The 18018-nt window shown below is 39.3% G+C and overlaps 1 protein-coding gene across 1 annotated transcript in view; it reads right to left on the bottom strand.

Annotated features, from left to right (window-relative positions):
* The window catches only part of Epha4 (EPH receptor A4), a 136767-nt gene that overhangs the window by 50971 nt on the left and 67778 nt on the right, over window positions 1-18018 (bottom strand). The window contains exon 5 of the mRNA XM_015481449.2: window positions 7820-8158. Within this exon, the coding sequence (XP_015336935.2) occupies window positions 7820-8158 (339 nt within the window). The remainder of the gene's footprint in view (window positions 1-7819; window positions 8159-18018) is intronic.

Below are 18018 nucleotides of genomic sequence, written 5' to 3' on the forward strand. Positions count from 1 at the left end.
TTTCAAATCCCTCGGTGGCTTCTCCAGAGGCTGTACACATTGGCAGCAGTGCTGGAGGTAACCAGTCCAGCCCTGAGAACTGAGAAAGGAATGAGAAGGATACTGCCAAGGGCATGCTGGGGGATGGATATCGCTTCCCACAAATGAACGTGTGTGTGTATATTTATGTAGGAGCAAAGTGAACAGAGTCAGGAAAAATAGTGTTCTCAGCCCTGGGTGTATACATAAAACCTTCATTTTCTTAGAGTGAAATATTTACCTATTTTTAAAAAAATGCAACCTAACTTTTACTTAGGTAAAATAATTACCACTAGGCTCCACAGACAAACCACTTGCCTCTGCTGTTTACAACCTTGAAGTTGGATAATTTAGTAGGTTGTTCTGGAAGGCTTTGAGTTTTCTCCCCTCACCAGAAACATGATACCCACCCCGAATACAAATTCTACAATCCTCTGTGCCACACAATGGGCTGCACTTTTATCCAACTGCTGGTGTTTTACAATCTGAAATGACAATCGTGATGAGCGAGCATGCTCCTTAATTGTAGTGTTAGCAACAATATTCTTTTCAGTAAAAAGTTAAAATCAAAAGAATGTTTCCTCTGTAAAAGATGTACTATATGTTTTTAAAATGTACATTTCATAGGCATTATGAATGAAACCAGGAGCTGGTCGCTGGATCAGAGCTGTTAGTGAGAAAACCAGTCAGGCTCCTCTGAAGCCCACCGTGCACTAGCTTGAGCTTATAAATTACCCAGGCAGAGGAAAGTCTCCTAACCACCTACCACTTTTGAGGGCCTAATGACTTCATACCAAAATTGAGGATGCACCAATGATATGGCAGCAAAATCTCTCAATGGGATTGTTTCATAATCTGTTGGAAGCATTTTAAATATGTCTTTGGAGAGAGTCCTTCCTTTTATATATTTTCTAGCACTATCGTTTGTTTTTTCCTTTAAATGTCTTGGGGGTAAGGAAAAACAAAAACATGATTTACTTGACATCAAAGGCAAACAGGAAATCATCTCAGTGAGAGGATAATATAAACACACAGAGCACATGATCATTTAAGAAGAAAATTGCTACCAGCATCTAAGACCCAAAATGTTAAGAATGCAGTCTTCAGAGAAAAATCAGAGCACCACCCTCTCAGAATGGCTGAGTGCATGTCCACAGGATCCATACAAACCTGAGCGTCCATGGGAAAAGACCAGTGTCCACAGTCATCAAGGCATACATACAATCTAATTATTTCAGCTAATTGCTTTTTACATAACTAAAACACCTAACAAATAAGGTGTCTTGCCAAATATAAAAATGGTTTCATACATGAGATTATCCCAAGTATTAATACGCTACATCCTTTGCCTACAGCAGTTTCCCACAAACATCGCAGCATTTCAACATCTCAAACTCCCTTCTGACTGGTCCCCTGTCTTGACTCACTTCTCCAGAGTAGAGGCCTGCTAACTTTTTTCTGTAAAGAGCAAGATAGTTAATCACGTCCATGTAGCAGGCCATTTACGAAGGCTGTGTCTACCAACTATGCCCCTGCTACAGGAAAGCCCTCATGGACAATATATGCACAAATGAGTGGACTTTTGTTCCAATAAAACTTTATTTTCAAATACCAAAATCTGAATTTTAAACAATTTTCAAATGCCAGAGAATATTATTCATCTTTTGTTTCAACTCCTTAGAAATATAAGTGACTTTTAGTGAGTTATACAAGGACATGGAGAGGGTCAGATTTGGCCCTTGGGCCATAGTTTGATGACTCCTATTCCAAACATTTGTGCCTTGCAAATACCCACAAATATTTAGATTTAAGTGGATACAATATCTTTATTTTACATTTATGTAGTGCTGAAAATTGAACTCAGTGACTCAAGCATGCTAGGCGAGCGCTCTACCGCTGAGCCACAACCCCAGCCCCTCAACAAATCTTTTTTTACCCCCTTTCTTCTCAAGCTTTCAGAGAGCCCTTGGTCCTTATCCTATCTCCTTTGAGTTTAGCATTCCAGTATGGTTCTGAACACCAATAGGAATATGTTTTCTGCTTGTCACTTTAATTTTGAACCTTATTTTGACCACAGCTGCACTGCCCTTCTTACCTCACTTTGTGCCAGAATCTCCCCCTGTCATGACCTTGTCTTTCAGCGCCTTCATACCAGGTCAAACTATCCTTCCCACTATCTCCCTGTACTTCCTTCCGATGGCTTGCTACTCACAGGCACAATTACGCAATAGTGCTCTGATCTGATAATCACATTCATTTCAACCTAGTCAGGGACAGAATTTTACATACTGAAACTAAGGACGTTTACATGGGCCCCTTTCCAAAACTCTGTTTCTAATTTTATATTTATAATATTGTAGGATTTTTTTTTCCTTTAATCACACAAACAAAAAATTTGTCTAAGCTTCAGTCCCCACAAAACCTGGCTCCACCATGTCTCCAGCACATCACCTAACGCAAGTGCTCTAAGAATTTTCCCCTTTCTCACACCAGTTCCTTGGAGCTTTCCTTTTACTATCTAGCAGACAGGTAGCAATTATACCCAGTGGGGATGAGAATTCCCACTGTTCTCCATTATCCCACTCAAATAACATAATATGTCTAATTAAAAGATGGCAGAGAAAGAGAGAATGGGAACTAACAGTTGAGTAATAAAAGACAGTCTGCCTCTTGTACTTAGTTATTTTCTTTTATCTACACATTATTTGGGGTTTATTAAATTTATCACTCCTTAACAAAGGGAGTTAACTAGTTTGTTTCTGCTGTAAATAAATGTGTTAATCAACAAACAGTTATTGAATATCGATTACCCCATTCTGCACAATGGCATTATGACAATGAGGATACTATTTTATTGTTGGTAGCTTTGTTCTTGCAGTTAATTGTTCAACCCTAGAGAATAATGCTAGCCCAACAAGCAGTACCAGTTCATCTGATGGCAAAACAACTGAGAAGGGATTCAAGGCCTCCAAAGCCTCTTCACAAGTGCCTGTTCTGCAGGATCAGCAAAGGGAGCATCATGCTCTCAGCTCGGAGCAGGGCAACCAAATCAACAGGGTAGTTGCCCTGTGTGCTGAGCCACTAGCCAGACCAAGGACACTCCAGTTGGCAATGGGAACCTTGGGAGGCAGGCATTACTACGGAGACTGAGATCTGCTTTTCAAACATATCACTAGAAAAATAATTTCTCAATCTGGGCACTCTGGATATTTTGGACCACATCATTCTTTTGTGTGGAGGACTGTTCTGTCCATATGGAATGTTTTGTAGCATCATTGGTCTCTGCTCACTGCACCAAAATTATCTCTAAACAATATCAAATGTCAGGGATGGCCGGGGGCAAAAGTCACACCGGATTGAGAACAACTGTCCTTGAGGTACAGTTATCTGTTTTCCTCTTCAAGTAAATACCTTGGCAGGGTGAAAGGACAGAGGGGGGCAAGAATTCAAAAGAATTCATAATAATTCTGCTGAAGCATTTTTGGAATTTTCCTCTTACTCTTGGAATGTCCATTTCCAAACATTATGCTCTAGGACTCAGAGCCCTGAATCTCATGCTTATAGTCTGTGGCTGTAACTTGGATTCATGGAATTTTAGAATTAGAAAAGATTTTAGAGATTAGTTTATTTAATTTAATTTAATTAATGACCCTATTCTTTTGGTACCGGGATTGAACCCAGGGGCGCTTAAACCATTAAGTCACATCCCCAGTCTCTTTTTATATTTTACTTGGAGACAGGGTCTTGCTGAGTTACATAAGACCTCCCTAAGTTGCTGAGGCTGGCTTTGAACTCCCATGATTCTCAACCTCCTAAGCCACTGGGATTACAGGTACACCCATCAGTTCATTTTAAATAATTTATGTAATTTACCAAATATCTGTACTCTTCCAAACTCTGAGTATTACAGATTTATAGATGTTTATCACTAAAGGATATTAGAGCTGTACTAGAGATATATGACCAGGTTATCCCATTGTGAAGTGTCCCAAGCAGTGTTACAGGCAAAAAAGTTAAAAAAAAAAAAAAAAAATGGAGATCACTGCCTGTGGGTGTGGGTGCAGTTTGGGTGAGAACACTACTTGAAAGGGTTACATTCCTAATGATTTAAACAAGCACCCCTGGAGGAGTTATGATCCTGCTCATAGCTGCGAGAGAGACCAAGTCTGGGGTAGTTGGGTATATATAGTAAAAATGGCTCACTGATATTAGCACTGGCTGCCATCACTATATTTTTATGAAAAAATACTCCCAGTTCTATTGCTTGGCAAGGAAAACTTGTTTGATTTACACAGCATTTCTTCCTCCTAGGAACACATCCTCTATCTATTTGCCTGAGATGGTCCACTTAAGTAAACGGAAACTGAAGGGAAGCATCTAGAAGACAATCAGCCAGCTGATGCTTATCCATTTTTCATAAACCTCAAGACTATCTCTTCCTAAACAAAAGAAGGACAGTCACTATGGCTATGGCATGGAACATGGAGGAAGCTCACTTGCTCCTTTGTCCTGGAATAAAGGACATTAACCAGGCAGGGGCTTCCGGGAGCTACTGGGGTGAGACTCACTGGAAAAAACCCTCCCACCTCCACCCCCTTCCCACCCTCCTTCCCCATCACCACTCCTGGCAGGAGGTTGGGTTGGAGTTGACATTAATCAGAGAATTTGGGAGCCTGCAGCCAGTCAGTTGAGAAAGGATAAGTGTCACTAAAACTCGCCATTCTGGCCTCAGATACAAAGCCCACATCCCTCGGCTGTCCAGCAACAAAGCTGACAGACTCTAATTTCCTTTGTTTTCAGTGCCCATTGGTGTTTGAACCCAGTAAGGTGCTATTAGCCTTGGGTTTGAACTCAGGAAAAGGGTGCTTAGGCCAACATTAAGACTTGGGTTAGCATGGTTTCCATACCCATGTGAGAACACAGGCCCGTTCACACCTCCTCCTGCCATTAAATGATCAAAGCCCTGTTAAACCTCAATCTCCACATGCAGATACTCACGTGATTTGCTCTCACAAATGGGAAGAATGCAGCACTGACAATATTGACACTACTAATTACCTCATAAGTTTAAAGGAAAACAGCTTTTACATTCAAGAGGAGGTTCTCCTTGGTGTCTTAGTACCAGCTCTGATGTTGGCTTAGATGAGTTGCTTCACCTACATGGAGTGGTCCTTCCCTCAACCATTAAAGTCTCCATGGTAGTGAGCAGAGATGGGGAATTCTAGGAGGTTCTGTATGTTTGGTTCTAGTTTTTAACATGTTATTGACAAGAGAAAAACCCTGTGACGACAGCAAAATGGAGAACCACTAAATCTGTGACCTCCAGGTGCTAAATGCAAACATTTATTAATTCTAAGCATTCCTTATAGAGTGAGACATCATGGTCTGTAGAGTTTCTTAAGGAATTTAATTTAATGGAATGATAGGAACAACTGCAATTAAAATATAATTGTGTGTATGTAAATATGCTTAGGGGAGCTTTGATAGAGATTATGGTTGCTACATTCACCCAGAATTTTGGCCTACATTATTAATTTGCACTAGTAAGAAGAAAGGGTTTGTTAATCAAAGATAAAGTATCCCAATGATTTTGAATTAGTGAACTCCAAATTATGGTAAGATAATGAGGCAGTACTGTGCATATATATATATAATTCTCTGCTAAGTGAAAAGCTTTCCGGCTGGCCACATAGGAGGTCTCCTTATTGAAAGATTTATTTTTAATTTTGAACAGCTTCCCAGCATTACCCCTTCAGGAAAATTAAAATAAGGAGATGGAATTTGGTCCTATTCAGCAAACCTCCCAGCAGGATTGCTCGCCATGGCTGAGAAAAAAAGTTACAAAGTGTCAGGGGAATTACCTGACCACTTTTCTGCTAGATCTATAAGTATTACACCTATATTATTTAAAAAAAAAAATTTTATTCCCCTACCCTCTGTAGAGATATTATCATACATATTCCTCTTTTGCAGGATTTTTAGCCTGTCTTTATGTTGTTTGGACCTTGTAGCATGGTGGGAGTTGACACCCATCATCGCTTGGCTTGAATCCTTACTTACACTAAGAATCATGGAATTCTCCCCTAAAATCAGTGGGAGTCAATCCTGCTCTGAGAACATTTCACAGGGCTTTTCTCTGCCAAAGGGAATGATTTCAGGCTTCAGCTGACATAGCAGAGGCTTCAAATTTCCACTCTTAGTTTTAATTCAGTTAAGAATACAACATTGTCATGTGTTTGAAGATACCCCAAAAGTTATCATAAGGGGCCTGAACATAAGAATATTGACTGACTCATAAATCCAACTCTGCAGAACCTGCAAAAATTGGTGTGCACTGTGCGGGTCCTCCTGACTCAGAGACACTAAGGGCACCAATGCATAGTCCCAGGTTCTGGGTGTGATATTCCCATTGCATCCTTCACAAGAGAATGAAGGGTTGGCAATCACAAATTGCTTGTGATGCCATCAAATCCTCCTAAATTATCCTAGTCTTTGTAAGAAAAGTGAAACTAGTGACCAGTAACAGTGTGCACAGTCTCAAAGTTCAGAATTCAAGACAAAAGCTTAGCCAGATGACTTGTCCATACCACGTATCAATAAGGACCATTTCCATTTGAACAGATGAAGAAGCATTCCGGTAAGATTAGCCTTTCTACCCCCCATTCAGAATTTCTCCCAAGTCTCTACTTTTTATGTATGCTAGAAAATTCGAAGCAAAATGGAAAAATAATGGCTTTGAATTGGGACTCTGGAGTACTTTTCAGTATAGGATCAATTAATACAGATATTTTACTGAACTGTGAAGTGCACTTACTGACACATTCATTTAAGAGAAGAGTGCAGTACAATAGGATTGCTGGCAATTTGTAATTCTTCTCTGGCTGTTTGTTGCTCGTGATAGCCTTACAAAAGGATAAGCCACAGTAGTGGTTTGGGGGGTGGGGTTGTTTTGGGTTTTTTTTTGCTGTGGTTCCTCCTCTTAAACTCTTCAGGAATAACATGGGAAACAGATAGTAGTCTAGAAACTTTTTCATGGGAGGAATATAGATGAGTGGACAGGAGCCAGAAGCTAGAAAGCTAGATTTTGAAAAATACATGACATCAGATTTCTATGAGAGTTCTGCGATCAACTCAGCAGAGACACTTCAAGAACAGAAGTGCTTCCTAGTCATCTGCATTGATGCAGGGAATGGGGTGGACTAGCAGCCCTCTTGCCTCATGCTGACCACAGATTCAGATATAAAAATGGTTGTAAAACTCCTCTGTGTCTTAAGGCAAATTTTGTTAAGCACACCAAGATCTACATGGAGATTCAAATATTGGTCCATGTAGATTATTCCTAACATTTTACATTAAAGAATAAGATCAAAGCTCTAACAGCTAATGCTTTTGTTGGAAAATGCAGCAAATACCAATACAGCATTGGTATTGGTAAAATCAACATTATTATCATACATAATCTGTACTTGCTCCAACATCCAGCCACATTGAACTTTCTGAAGTCTGTAGTGGAGGGCCTTGGCCCCCTACTGTAGCCATTATCATTCAATCAGACACTATCTTATCTTTCATTTTATCTCCACCACCTGGGACAGAAACATGCTATACAGTTATTTCCCCAAAACTGTGTTTGCTGAATGATTTGATGTCCTTCTACATATCTTTTGTATTGAAACATAGCTTCCAAGTTTTTAATGGGTTCCACTTCAATTGCAGAACTTTAACGTAATTTATGGTCACCACCATAATCCTTTTCACAATGTACATTCAGATTAGGAAAAAACAAGGATCTTATTCCTACCTGCTTGGTTGGTTGTCACGGTGACGGAAACTGATTGGTCTGGGCTGGGGTTATACTTGGACACACCATTCACCGCCCAGATTTCAAACGTGTAATTTGTATGTGCCAGGAGGTCGGTGATCGAGACTTTGGTGGTCTTCAGGCCATTCTGTTGTGGGGTGTAGTGGACCCCACTCCCGCAGGGTCGGCACTTGCTGGGGTCACCGGCTCCACACTTCTTACAGACGACATTGTAAGAAATGTCCTGACGACCACCTGTGTTCTGAGGACTGCTCCATTCCAAGTTCACGGATGTCTCATTGACATTGGAAATCAAGTTGAGTGGAGCAGATGGTGGGCCTGGAGAAAGAAAAATATATCATTGCACCAAGAACTGAAATACCATTTTGGAATCTCTCTGAGTTTGTATTATTCTCTACAGTTCTAAGAAGTATGATGGGCCCATTTGGCAAAGAAAGTGAAAGGCAAATAAAGCCTGCAAAAAGATCTTTTAAAAGAACAATATAATAGAAGGCTGTATGTGCTGTTCTCATTCCTATGCAAACAAACAGAGCACCAACTGCCACTTAGAGACATGAAGAAATCCTACCGTAAACGGGGTCCACACCCAGGGGTTCTCTATCAATTGGCAGGAAAATAGCATCATCTATCTAGTCTCCATGTTATCTTCTGAAAAACAGGTATACAACTGTGATTCTAGCTTCCAGGGCTGCTATGAGGCTTGGTAAATTAATAGTTATAAACCTTTTTTGAAGACAAATTATGATTCCTAAGTACAGTATATCATCAATAGCAAATTAAACTAATAGATTTGTGTAGATACGCCTCTGCAGTTCATCATGGCAGTTGGGGTTGAAGCTGTTTGTGGGTAATTAGTAGAAACTGGTTTAACACAGTCACAGAGATTTTGAAGATACAGCTGTTGAGAGCTCTCAGAGGTTAGGCAGAGACTGTCCAAAGCTTCCAGGCACCTCCTCTGCTCTTCAACTGATCAGGACTGTACCCTGCACCAGATTATTTTTTCAGCTTGCTTATTCCCAGTGCACAAGATGGTGATGGTCATTATGAAACAGAACAACTAACGGCTGACCACTGCACGGTTGATTTAAAAATAATAATAAAAGACTATAGACTTTATATGCCAACAAACTGTGTTATAAATTGCTGTCAAAAAGAAGCAGACTGGGAGAAGAAAGAAAGAATTTTCTTGGTCTAACCTAGTTTCAAAAGTGTAAAAAAAACCTGTCGCATTCTATTGAAAAGTATTTACTCCTTGTGACAGTTGGGAAGCTCTTTCTCATTTTGGTCTTCCAAGGGAAGAACCAAAAGTGTGTCAATGAAAATTTGAGGTTTCTTGATCTTTGTATCTACAGGGATGACTAATATCTTTGGAACACTGGCTACCAGGGAAATTTCGCATGTTCCTCAGGAGAAGCAAGTTGACTGGAGAGGCCTGTATGCTCCCGAGGGTTTACCTAGCAAACCACAATGAAACAGATGGTTCCAAAGTAGCCTTGGAGAGAGAACTGGAGAGGCAGCCTGTGAGCAGGAGTGATCAACAGGGCTAATGGATTTTGCTGATAACATTCATACAGGAAACTCACTCTTCTCTCTTCACACAGCTTAATTGAAGACTCTATTTTAATAAAATAAAAAAGCTCTCCCAATTCCCATTGGACTGATTACCAACAACCTCTTTTAGCATTAAGACTGGCACTTCATCCTTCAAAAAAAACCTGAAAACTTTTTAATGAACTTTGCAAAATGTATGCTAAATGTAAGCCTACCTCACAGAAGTCCTCAGAAAGGAAATACAACATTTATTTCTTGTTGAGCTTTCAGAACTGTATTTATGGTCTTTAGCATGGTGGTGAGAGTACAATGAGGGTAAATAAATGGTTCCTGAATGAATGAATGAATGAATGAATGAATGAAGTTATTTAACATCACAGTCTCTGTAAGCCAGATAGAATGCTAAAAATCTTTTGGTCAAATACCCTCATTGTAAAAATGAGGGAACTAAAATCCAAGAAATGGATCTGATAACAGCAAAAGTTTATGCAGGCTGATTTGTAACAGAATTTGATGAAAATCTAAGGGAACTGTCTCCTCCTCTGGGGTTATTCCTGCTCTACCATGTATCACCCACTAAAGGTATAATGATAATATAATCAGAAGATTTGCCTGAAGTTTGAAGAGTAAAGGCAGGAAAAAGAGCACACACATCTTCAACCCTTCTCAAATTGTGTCACACTTGCCGCCGTGGTCGAAGCCATGCGGAGACTGCAGCTGAAGCTGGCTATGGCTTGGTTTATAAAATGGGTCAGCCCCTGGTTCTTATTTTGCTGTGACTTTGAGGGTTAAATAAGAGTGACTCTGAAATCCATTAACCTCCTTGCCAAGGTTCCTGGTCCACTTTCACATGGGAAAATGTGACACAATGAATCAAGAGCTGCAGAAGCAAAAAGTCAGTAATTAGTATGTAGGACGGGGCATGGCAGTGTCTAAACAGAGAAGAAATGGAGCAGAAAACTAAATGGTCACAGGACTCGGAGATATAACACTGCCACGTGGAAAACAAAACACAAAGATGCTGCAGGATTTCAAAATGGGGGATTGATTGGAAAACAAGAGCTGGCCTGGAGCTGCCTTCTTTCAACAGTGACCTCTTGAAGACGAGCTTGGGGCAAACGTTCCAGGAAAGATTTAAGAGAACTGGGAAAGTTCAAGGTTGCCACCATGAATGGTTCAGAAATTGGACTGCATATGTTTTATGTTTTGCTCTTACAGAAAGTGATACTTATATGGGAACATAGTAGCAGCCTAATAACTGGAGTATGACAAAGTCATATAATAGAGGAGAAAATGAAATATAGAAATGTCCACCCTCTATGATGGTAATGTTGCCCTGAAAAGACCTGCAAAGACCATGTTTTACAAATTAAAATCATAACAATGGTGTTTTGTGTTTGTGGAATTATGGTTTCTTTTTGTTGTTGTTGTTTGTTTTGTTTTGTTTTCAAACTCTTCTTCATTAAAAGATAATAAATAAGTAAGAAATGGGCTTCTTGCGCCCGGTGCAGTGGCGCATGCCTGTAATCCCAGCGGCTTGGGAAGCTGAAGCAGGAGGATCCAGAGTTCAAAGCCAGCCTCAGCAATGGCGAGGCACTAAGCAACTCAGTGAGACCCTGTCTCTAAATAAAATACAAAATAGGGCTGGGGATGTGGCTTAGTGGTCAAGTGTCCATGAGTTCAATCCCCAGTACCAAAAAAGGAAAAAAAAAAAAAGAAATAGGCTTCTTATTTCTAGTGAGGGCCTACCTCTTCCCCAAAAAAGAAAATATTGTCTTCCCAAGATGAACAGAAAAAGGCATAGACTCAAAAACAGACAAAAGTCAATCCAGGTCCACAGGTAACACTTAACAGTAGCACCTTAAAACAATTACCTGCAACAATGGGTAACAACAGAGAAAACAGACATTCTGGGAAACCTCTCTTTCAATAAATATAAGGCATCTAGAAGAAAAAACTTTCCCTCAAATTATTTTCTCTTTCATTCATGTTAATATTGTATCTGGATATTTAAGAGGAATCAAATTTCTAACATGGATGATTGCCTTTCTCATCAGAAAGATGCTCACCTGCAAGAAAGTCTCCAGTTACAACCACAGAGGGGCCCTCCATAGCCACAGGTTCCACCTCCACAGATTCAACCAGCTCATCAAAAATATTTTTTAAATACACTTCTGTACTGACTGAGATGTACAGACATTTTTTTTCTTATTATTTTCTAAGTAATATGGTCTATTTACATAGCACTTACATTGTACTAGGTAGTATAGGTAACCTAAATATGATTTAAAGTACATGGGAGGAAGAGGAAAAGGGAAGGGAGTGGAAATGAGATTGATTGAATTGTCATATACATGTCCTAATATGGCATAATTAATCCCACTGCTATGTACAATTATAATGCACAATAAAAATATCTTTAAAAAAATAAAGTGCATGAGACAATGGCCGTAGGTTATATGCAAATACTACATCGTTTTATATAAGGGGTCTTGAGCATCCTTGGATTTGATATCTGCTAGGGTCCTGGACCCAATCCTGCAACAGCACAGAGGGAAGAGTGTATGAGGTTTACAGCAAAGAGAAATAACTGAGTTATTTCTGAGCTTCTAGTCTCTATATCTTCCTCTTACTTCCTGAGCACACATTGACATTAGGTAGCTCAAGGGTCCTTACAAGGAGCAAGGTTTTACGCTTTTCAAAACTATCCACTACCAGCCTGAATCTAAGTCTGGCAGCAAATCTTGTTTAGGGTTTTGCTCTTCATTCAGTTCCTTAACTTCTATGTCCTTCTTCGGATGTAACATCTAATGGTTTCTTGCTAACCCTTTCCACATCTGGCTCCACACCAGTCAATGTGCTCCTTGAGAAAAGTGAGGCTTTTATCATTCCCAGTGTCTAGTTCATAGAAAGCTCAATGAATGTTTGATGAACCCATGAAATAGTAAATGAATGGATGGAAAATGAAAAAAACGTCCTTTAATGCATCTTATAGCCACAAACCTACAGTATTGGGAAGTACGTAAATTAATGCAGGTTTCAGCTTTTCACATAAGGTTTATTAGCATTAAGCCTGTGCAGGTCCATCCCAACATAACTAGTTTAATCAAGTTCCTCTTTTTCTATAGTTTAAAATTACTTTGAAAAAAAAGTTGGGAAGGCTGTATAATAAGTATTAGTGGTTATTTTGCAAATAAGGAGTCTTTCATCTTTCAAAAAATATTTATTGAGTGTCTAATGTTTATCATCTGCTCAAGAGGAGAGAGGGGGAAAAATCTGGATCACTTTGATACTTTCCTTATAGTTTCCTGGATAGTTGAAAGAAGGAAGTGGACTCTCAAGAAAGGGAAGAGACTGAAGGAAACTAAACACATATTATGTGTGTACTGGGTATCAGGGAATCACCCTACTCAGTCCTGTTTTTATTGATAGTGCAACCATCCACCACAACTGGGAATTTAGAATGTGGGTTCTACTAATTACAGTTCCCTCTAGTTGGGATTGGCTATTATAATTTTTTGTACTCCACTTAGGTTCCAGGCGATGATTTATTTAGGCATGAAGCTAGGGACAATGTTCTCTCTGAAGAAAATTAATTCTAACATTTCCAAAGGAAGTCTGGCATGTTCCCTATTAGTCTTTATATAACTTTAGTGGTTTTCCTCTTGAATTTTATTTTATCACTAAAATTAAGACATTCTAAATATAAATTAATCAGATTCTAAAGTGTATGTAAGGGAAAAAGTGTTCTTCCTTTACATTTTGGATCATATTTGTAAATTTGCCATATTCACATATAAGTTCAGAATTTGTTCTCTCTGCATCCTGCAATAGGGATGGCGGGTTGAACTATTCTAAAGTTTTCGTGTTTAGAATGTCCATCACATTTTTAGAATGATTTTTTTAGTGGCGTAGATAATAGCCGTACTATGAGAAACAGGAGTCAAACACAATAGTTTTCAACTTATGAAAAGATCAGGGTTCAGCATACTTTTTTTCTGTAAAGAAATTTTACTATCTGGCCAGAAAGTAAGTATTTTAGGCTTTATGGGCCATATGGCCTCGATAACAACCATCCAACTCTGCCATTGTACCTCCAAACAGCCACAGACAATACCTAAGCAATTGGGCATGGCCGTGGTCCAAGAAAACTTTGCAAAAATAGGCAGCAGTTGAAATTAGCCTTCTGGCCCTAGTTTGCCAACTATGGTTACAGAGAATTTCATGAGAACATGCATCTCCTTCCCAGGATGGTGCTCTCTGGTACCCTCATGATTTTGTATAATTCTATGCACCTTAAGCACATCTCAAGCCTACATAGAGCTCAGCCCAGAAACTCATGATAAAGCCCAGGTAATGACCCTGGTTTCTAAAGCACAAGTTCTATCAAGTTTCATTGACTAAGGAAGAAGTAAAGTATGTGAAATATTAGTGCATATTTTCTTTAGTTTCTCATTGCTCTGACAGATGGGCATAGCATTTCTTGCCATTGTGGATAAATTAAATGAACATCCATTTTCTTTACTGGTGCAAAACACTTTTCTGCATCACACAGCAGGTACTGGTGAAAGGTATTACAATGGGTAATTATTATTTTCTATGGGAATGTCAACCTCCATTCAGTTGACAGGAATTTGACAGTATGAAGCCCTAAAGAAATTGTAGCCAAATTATAGCAGATGCAAAGGTCTATAACGTCATATCATACATTCTATCACAAAAGGGGTCTTAATCTTCCTTGACCAAACACACGCTCTCCTCCAGGAAAGACAAACTTCTGGAAATAAACTATATACTATCTAAAGAAATTCAGTCAATGTGACATTTAAGAAAGGTGAAATTCCAAGCATTGAAAAAACAAAAATCCAGTAATTCACACATCTTCCCTCCCATGGATTAGACTAAAGTTTAGTCCTGAGTAGTTTGGAAAACACACTTGCTGGCTTATGTCAGGATTAAAACAGTCACATTAGGACAGCTCAATATGTACACATCCACATAAAATCTGTGTGACCCTTAATAAGGTCATTCAAAAACCATCAGCTAACACTGAACCCAGCATCATAATGTCTCCCGTGTGAACTACAAGGTTGGCATTCCATAAGAAGCCCAAGTCAGGGAAACTCACTTCTTTCTTATAGGAACAACTGAAATTTAAGAAAAAAAAAAAAAAAAAAAAAAAGGAAAACTGCAATCGTGATTGCATTTAGAATTGGGTTTAGCAGGAAAGGTTTCAATCTATATATGGATGTCTGGTGAAATTTGCCATATAAACTTGAAAATTCTAATTCTATTTCTTATAACAATGGGAATTAAAATATTAACAGACACAAATACTAAGGGGTTAAAAATAAGTTTAAAACAGACATCGTTAGCAAAGCTTTAAGCATGCAACTCAGATACTATGAACTAGTAGCTCTGCCTTGCACCCTTAACCTGGCTCTTAGATTAGCAGATCAGTGTCCCTGGGTCTCACTTTGTCATTCCTGACTGTTCAATAAAAAACTGAGATTCTCCCTCCTCTGCTCTAGTGTACCTGACCATCTTGTGAAAATATTAAATTATGTTATTTATTTGTATTTTATTTATATTCCCATTATAACACAAGATCCAGGTGAACAGGAATCTCCCTTCTGGATTCTGAGAATACTCCCAGCCCTTAGAACTATGCCTGACATTTGGATGCTCAATAAGGGCCTGCTGAATACATAAATGATTTTTAGTCCGATACAGCCCACTCATCAGAAGCATCACTGCTTTAACACTGTGTATGTCACAGAAACTGAGCAAAAAAAAAAAAAAAAAAATTTAACAATAAAGGGGAAAAGAGAAAAGGAAAGGCAATCAGAGGCTGAAAAAAATTTAAGTCCCCAACCAAGGCAAGGAGATAGTTGACAGCAAAACTATAGTGGCTGGGCTCATCTGACAGAGTAGTTTCCAGAGCTATTACAGATTTTTAATACTTAACTGATTTTTAATCACCATTTTAAAATTCAAATGCCTGAGCCATGAAATTAATTCTGGAAGTAGCAAGAAATATCCCAAGAGCCTGGGCAGAAACAGAACTCTTAAAAGATCAATTTCTTAAAGCATGACTGTCAACCCACTAAAATGCCAGGGCAACCAGAGCAAGGCGTATCTTCTGAGGAAGAGGCAACTTGGGTCTCAAGTTCCATTTCATAAGTCTTCATCAACCATGCACAACTTTTAGAGTGTCAATAATACTTCACAGCGTCTTAGCCATAAGCCCTTCAACCCTTCAAATTAGCTTTTGTTGTTAATCTCTCTCCAGCCAAAAGACAGGCCGTAAGGCAGAGTAAACAGTTGGGGTGTGTAAGTTTTGACTCTGAAATAAAGCCCCTCCTTCCATTGACAGTTGTATATGCTGCTACCACTAATTGCCTTCTTCCAGCCAGTGTTGCTGAGGGTTAGTTTACATAAAGACTGCTGTTCAGCGACACCTCGGCTGAGATATATGAACAGAGCATAACCTTTTATCACGGCAGTTTATGTGTTTTAACAATGAATAAAGCCAAAGCAGAGCTGTCCGTTATTAACAACCAAAGCCATCTGGCTGCTTCCATCCCTGGTTGCTGTTATGGAAAATTCATAGTTTCCTCCTGAGGTCAAGTTCTTGTTGAGATTTGACTGTTGTCTGTTTTTCTGCTATCTGTTTTCCCATTCTTTCCAGGAATCTCCTGTCCTTTCCTTTTTTGGGTTATTGAGGGTTTCAGTTTCTTTGTATTAAGAAGACTAGTTCATGACTGAAGTATTTTACAAATCCTCAGCTGTACGTGTGAAAGCTACATAACGAAAGACCAGGAAAAGTAGGATTGGGCATTTCATTTGGGATTTAGCTAGCCTATGCATTGATTTTACATTTCTCACATAGCACTTTTTCATAGTTTATCTTTAATTTAATCCCTCTAATAAAATCATACAGAAAAGTATTTCTTACAGCAATCTAATAACCAAAAATGAAGATAAGAAGAGTTAAGCAACTCATCCAAAGGAACACAGCCGATACCTGCAAACCTAGAAACTCTGACTCCCAGGCTGAATGATACCTCTGCCCCTTCACAGGGACAGACAGGGTTTAAAGAAAATATTCAAGCTTAACTCTGAATTCATTTGTGGAATGAAAGGGGAAAGTTTCAAATTTTCTCAGTTCACCCAGAGGTAAATGTCTCTTAGTTTCCCTCCCCTTCATGAAGATGGCTAACCAGAATTACCTTCTGGATGATGCTTTCATTTAGTTGGGCTCTTTTCTTGCCTGGTTTCTACCTTCCAGGCAAGAGAAACCTGGGCATGGCAGTGTAGGCTTGAAATTCCAAATACTTGGGAGGCTAAGGTAGAAGGACTTCAAGTGTGAGGTCAGCCTCAGCAACTTAGCAAGAACCCCATCCCAAAACAGAATTTTAAAAAGGGCTGGAGATGTAGCTTAGTGGTAGAGAATTGGCCTGGCATGCATGAGGCCATGGGTTCAGTTTTCCCCAAATAAAAGAGAAACCAAAAGGGGATTTCTGTTAAAGATTCTTTCCTTTTTCCCCTGGAGGATGATCACAGGAGGGGGAAAAGAAGCAATTATCTCTCTACAACAGGACTCTTTGCTCAGCTCATCTTCTGCCAGCCTTCAGGTAGTAGGTGGAGCAAGAGTCAACTCTAAGAGGAAAATCAAAATGCTGATAGCAAAGAAGATACACAGTTCTCTCCCCAGGGGATCTCAGAAAAATGCATAATTGACCCTATTTCAAAGAAGCATGCTGTGAATAACCAATGTATGACTTCCATGAATAGTGTCAAAAAATGCCATCCAGAAATGAAGGGGCTCAGCTGATGACAGGCCACCCTTAATTATTCATGGTGGTAAAAAAAAAAAAATCGTAATAACCTGGCTAAATGGCATTGGCAGATCATTTGAGACTCACTTGAGCATACATTACTGTTCCTCAAACCTGTGCATTTTCCTAACTGAATCCACACTGTACTGTTTATCCCCATAAAATGCAAAGTAGGCTGGAGAGGAAACAGGGACGAAAATTGCATTGTTTTTGAAAGAATTCAATAAGAAGGTACCTGATCTTTATGAGCAATCATGATGCTTTTAAATTTTGCAAACAACTACCAAATGGCAAGTGATGGGTCTGGAGTCGCCTAGTACCTTCCACTCTGCACACCTGGTGGTCTCCCCCCTGTATCCTTAACTGTCTTCAAAAAAAGAATCATACACTCAATTCTTCAGAGGTACTTTTTTCTATTAGTAGTTAAAAGCAATTTGAAAGGAAGAAATGAGGAGGTGGTTTACTCACTAGTTAAGGTCAGACCTTGAACTACTGAGCTCTAAGGAAGCAGCCTAGAAATGGAACAGCTGAAGGCTGCCTCTGAATTGCCAAAATGTCTTTGGTTGCTTTGATCCATTTGTACAGGGTCTGGGGACAGACATATTAGCCGGCTTATCAACTGACTAACAGGCAGGGAGACCATATGTTCTGAACTCAAAACCAACCACGTAATCAGACAATGGGGAGCTGGTGTCTCAATTTGCGCTTTCGTCCCATGACAAATGGAATGCAGTAAGAAACGACGCTATTACATTGCAAATTCGATATAAGACATGAAATAGGAAA

The sequence above is a fragment of the Marmota marmota genome, unplaced genomic scaffold, assembly GCF_001458135.2.
Source record: "Marmota marmota marmota unplaced genomic scaffold, marMar, whole genome shotgun sequence".
Classification (NCBI taxonomy): Eukaryota; Metazoa; Chordata; class Mammalia; order Rodentia; family Sciuridae; genus Marmota; species Marmota marmota.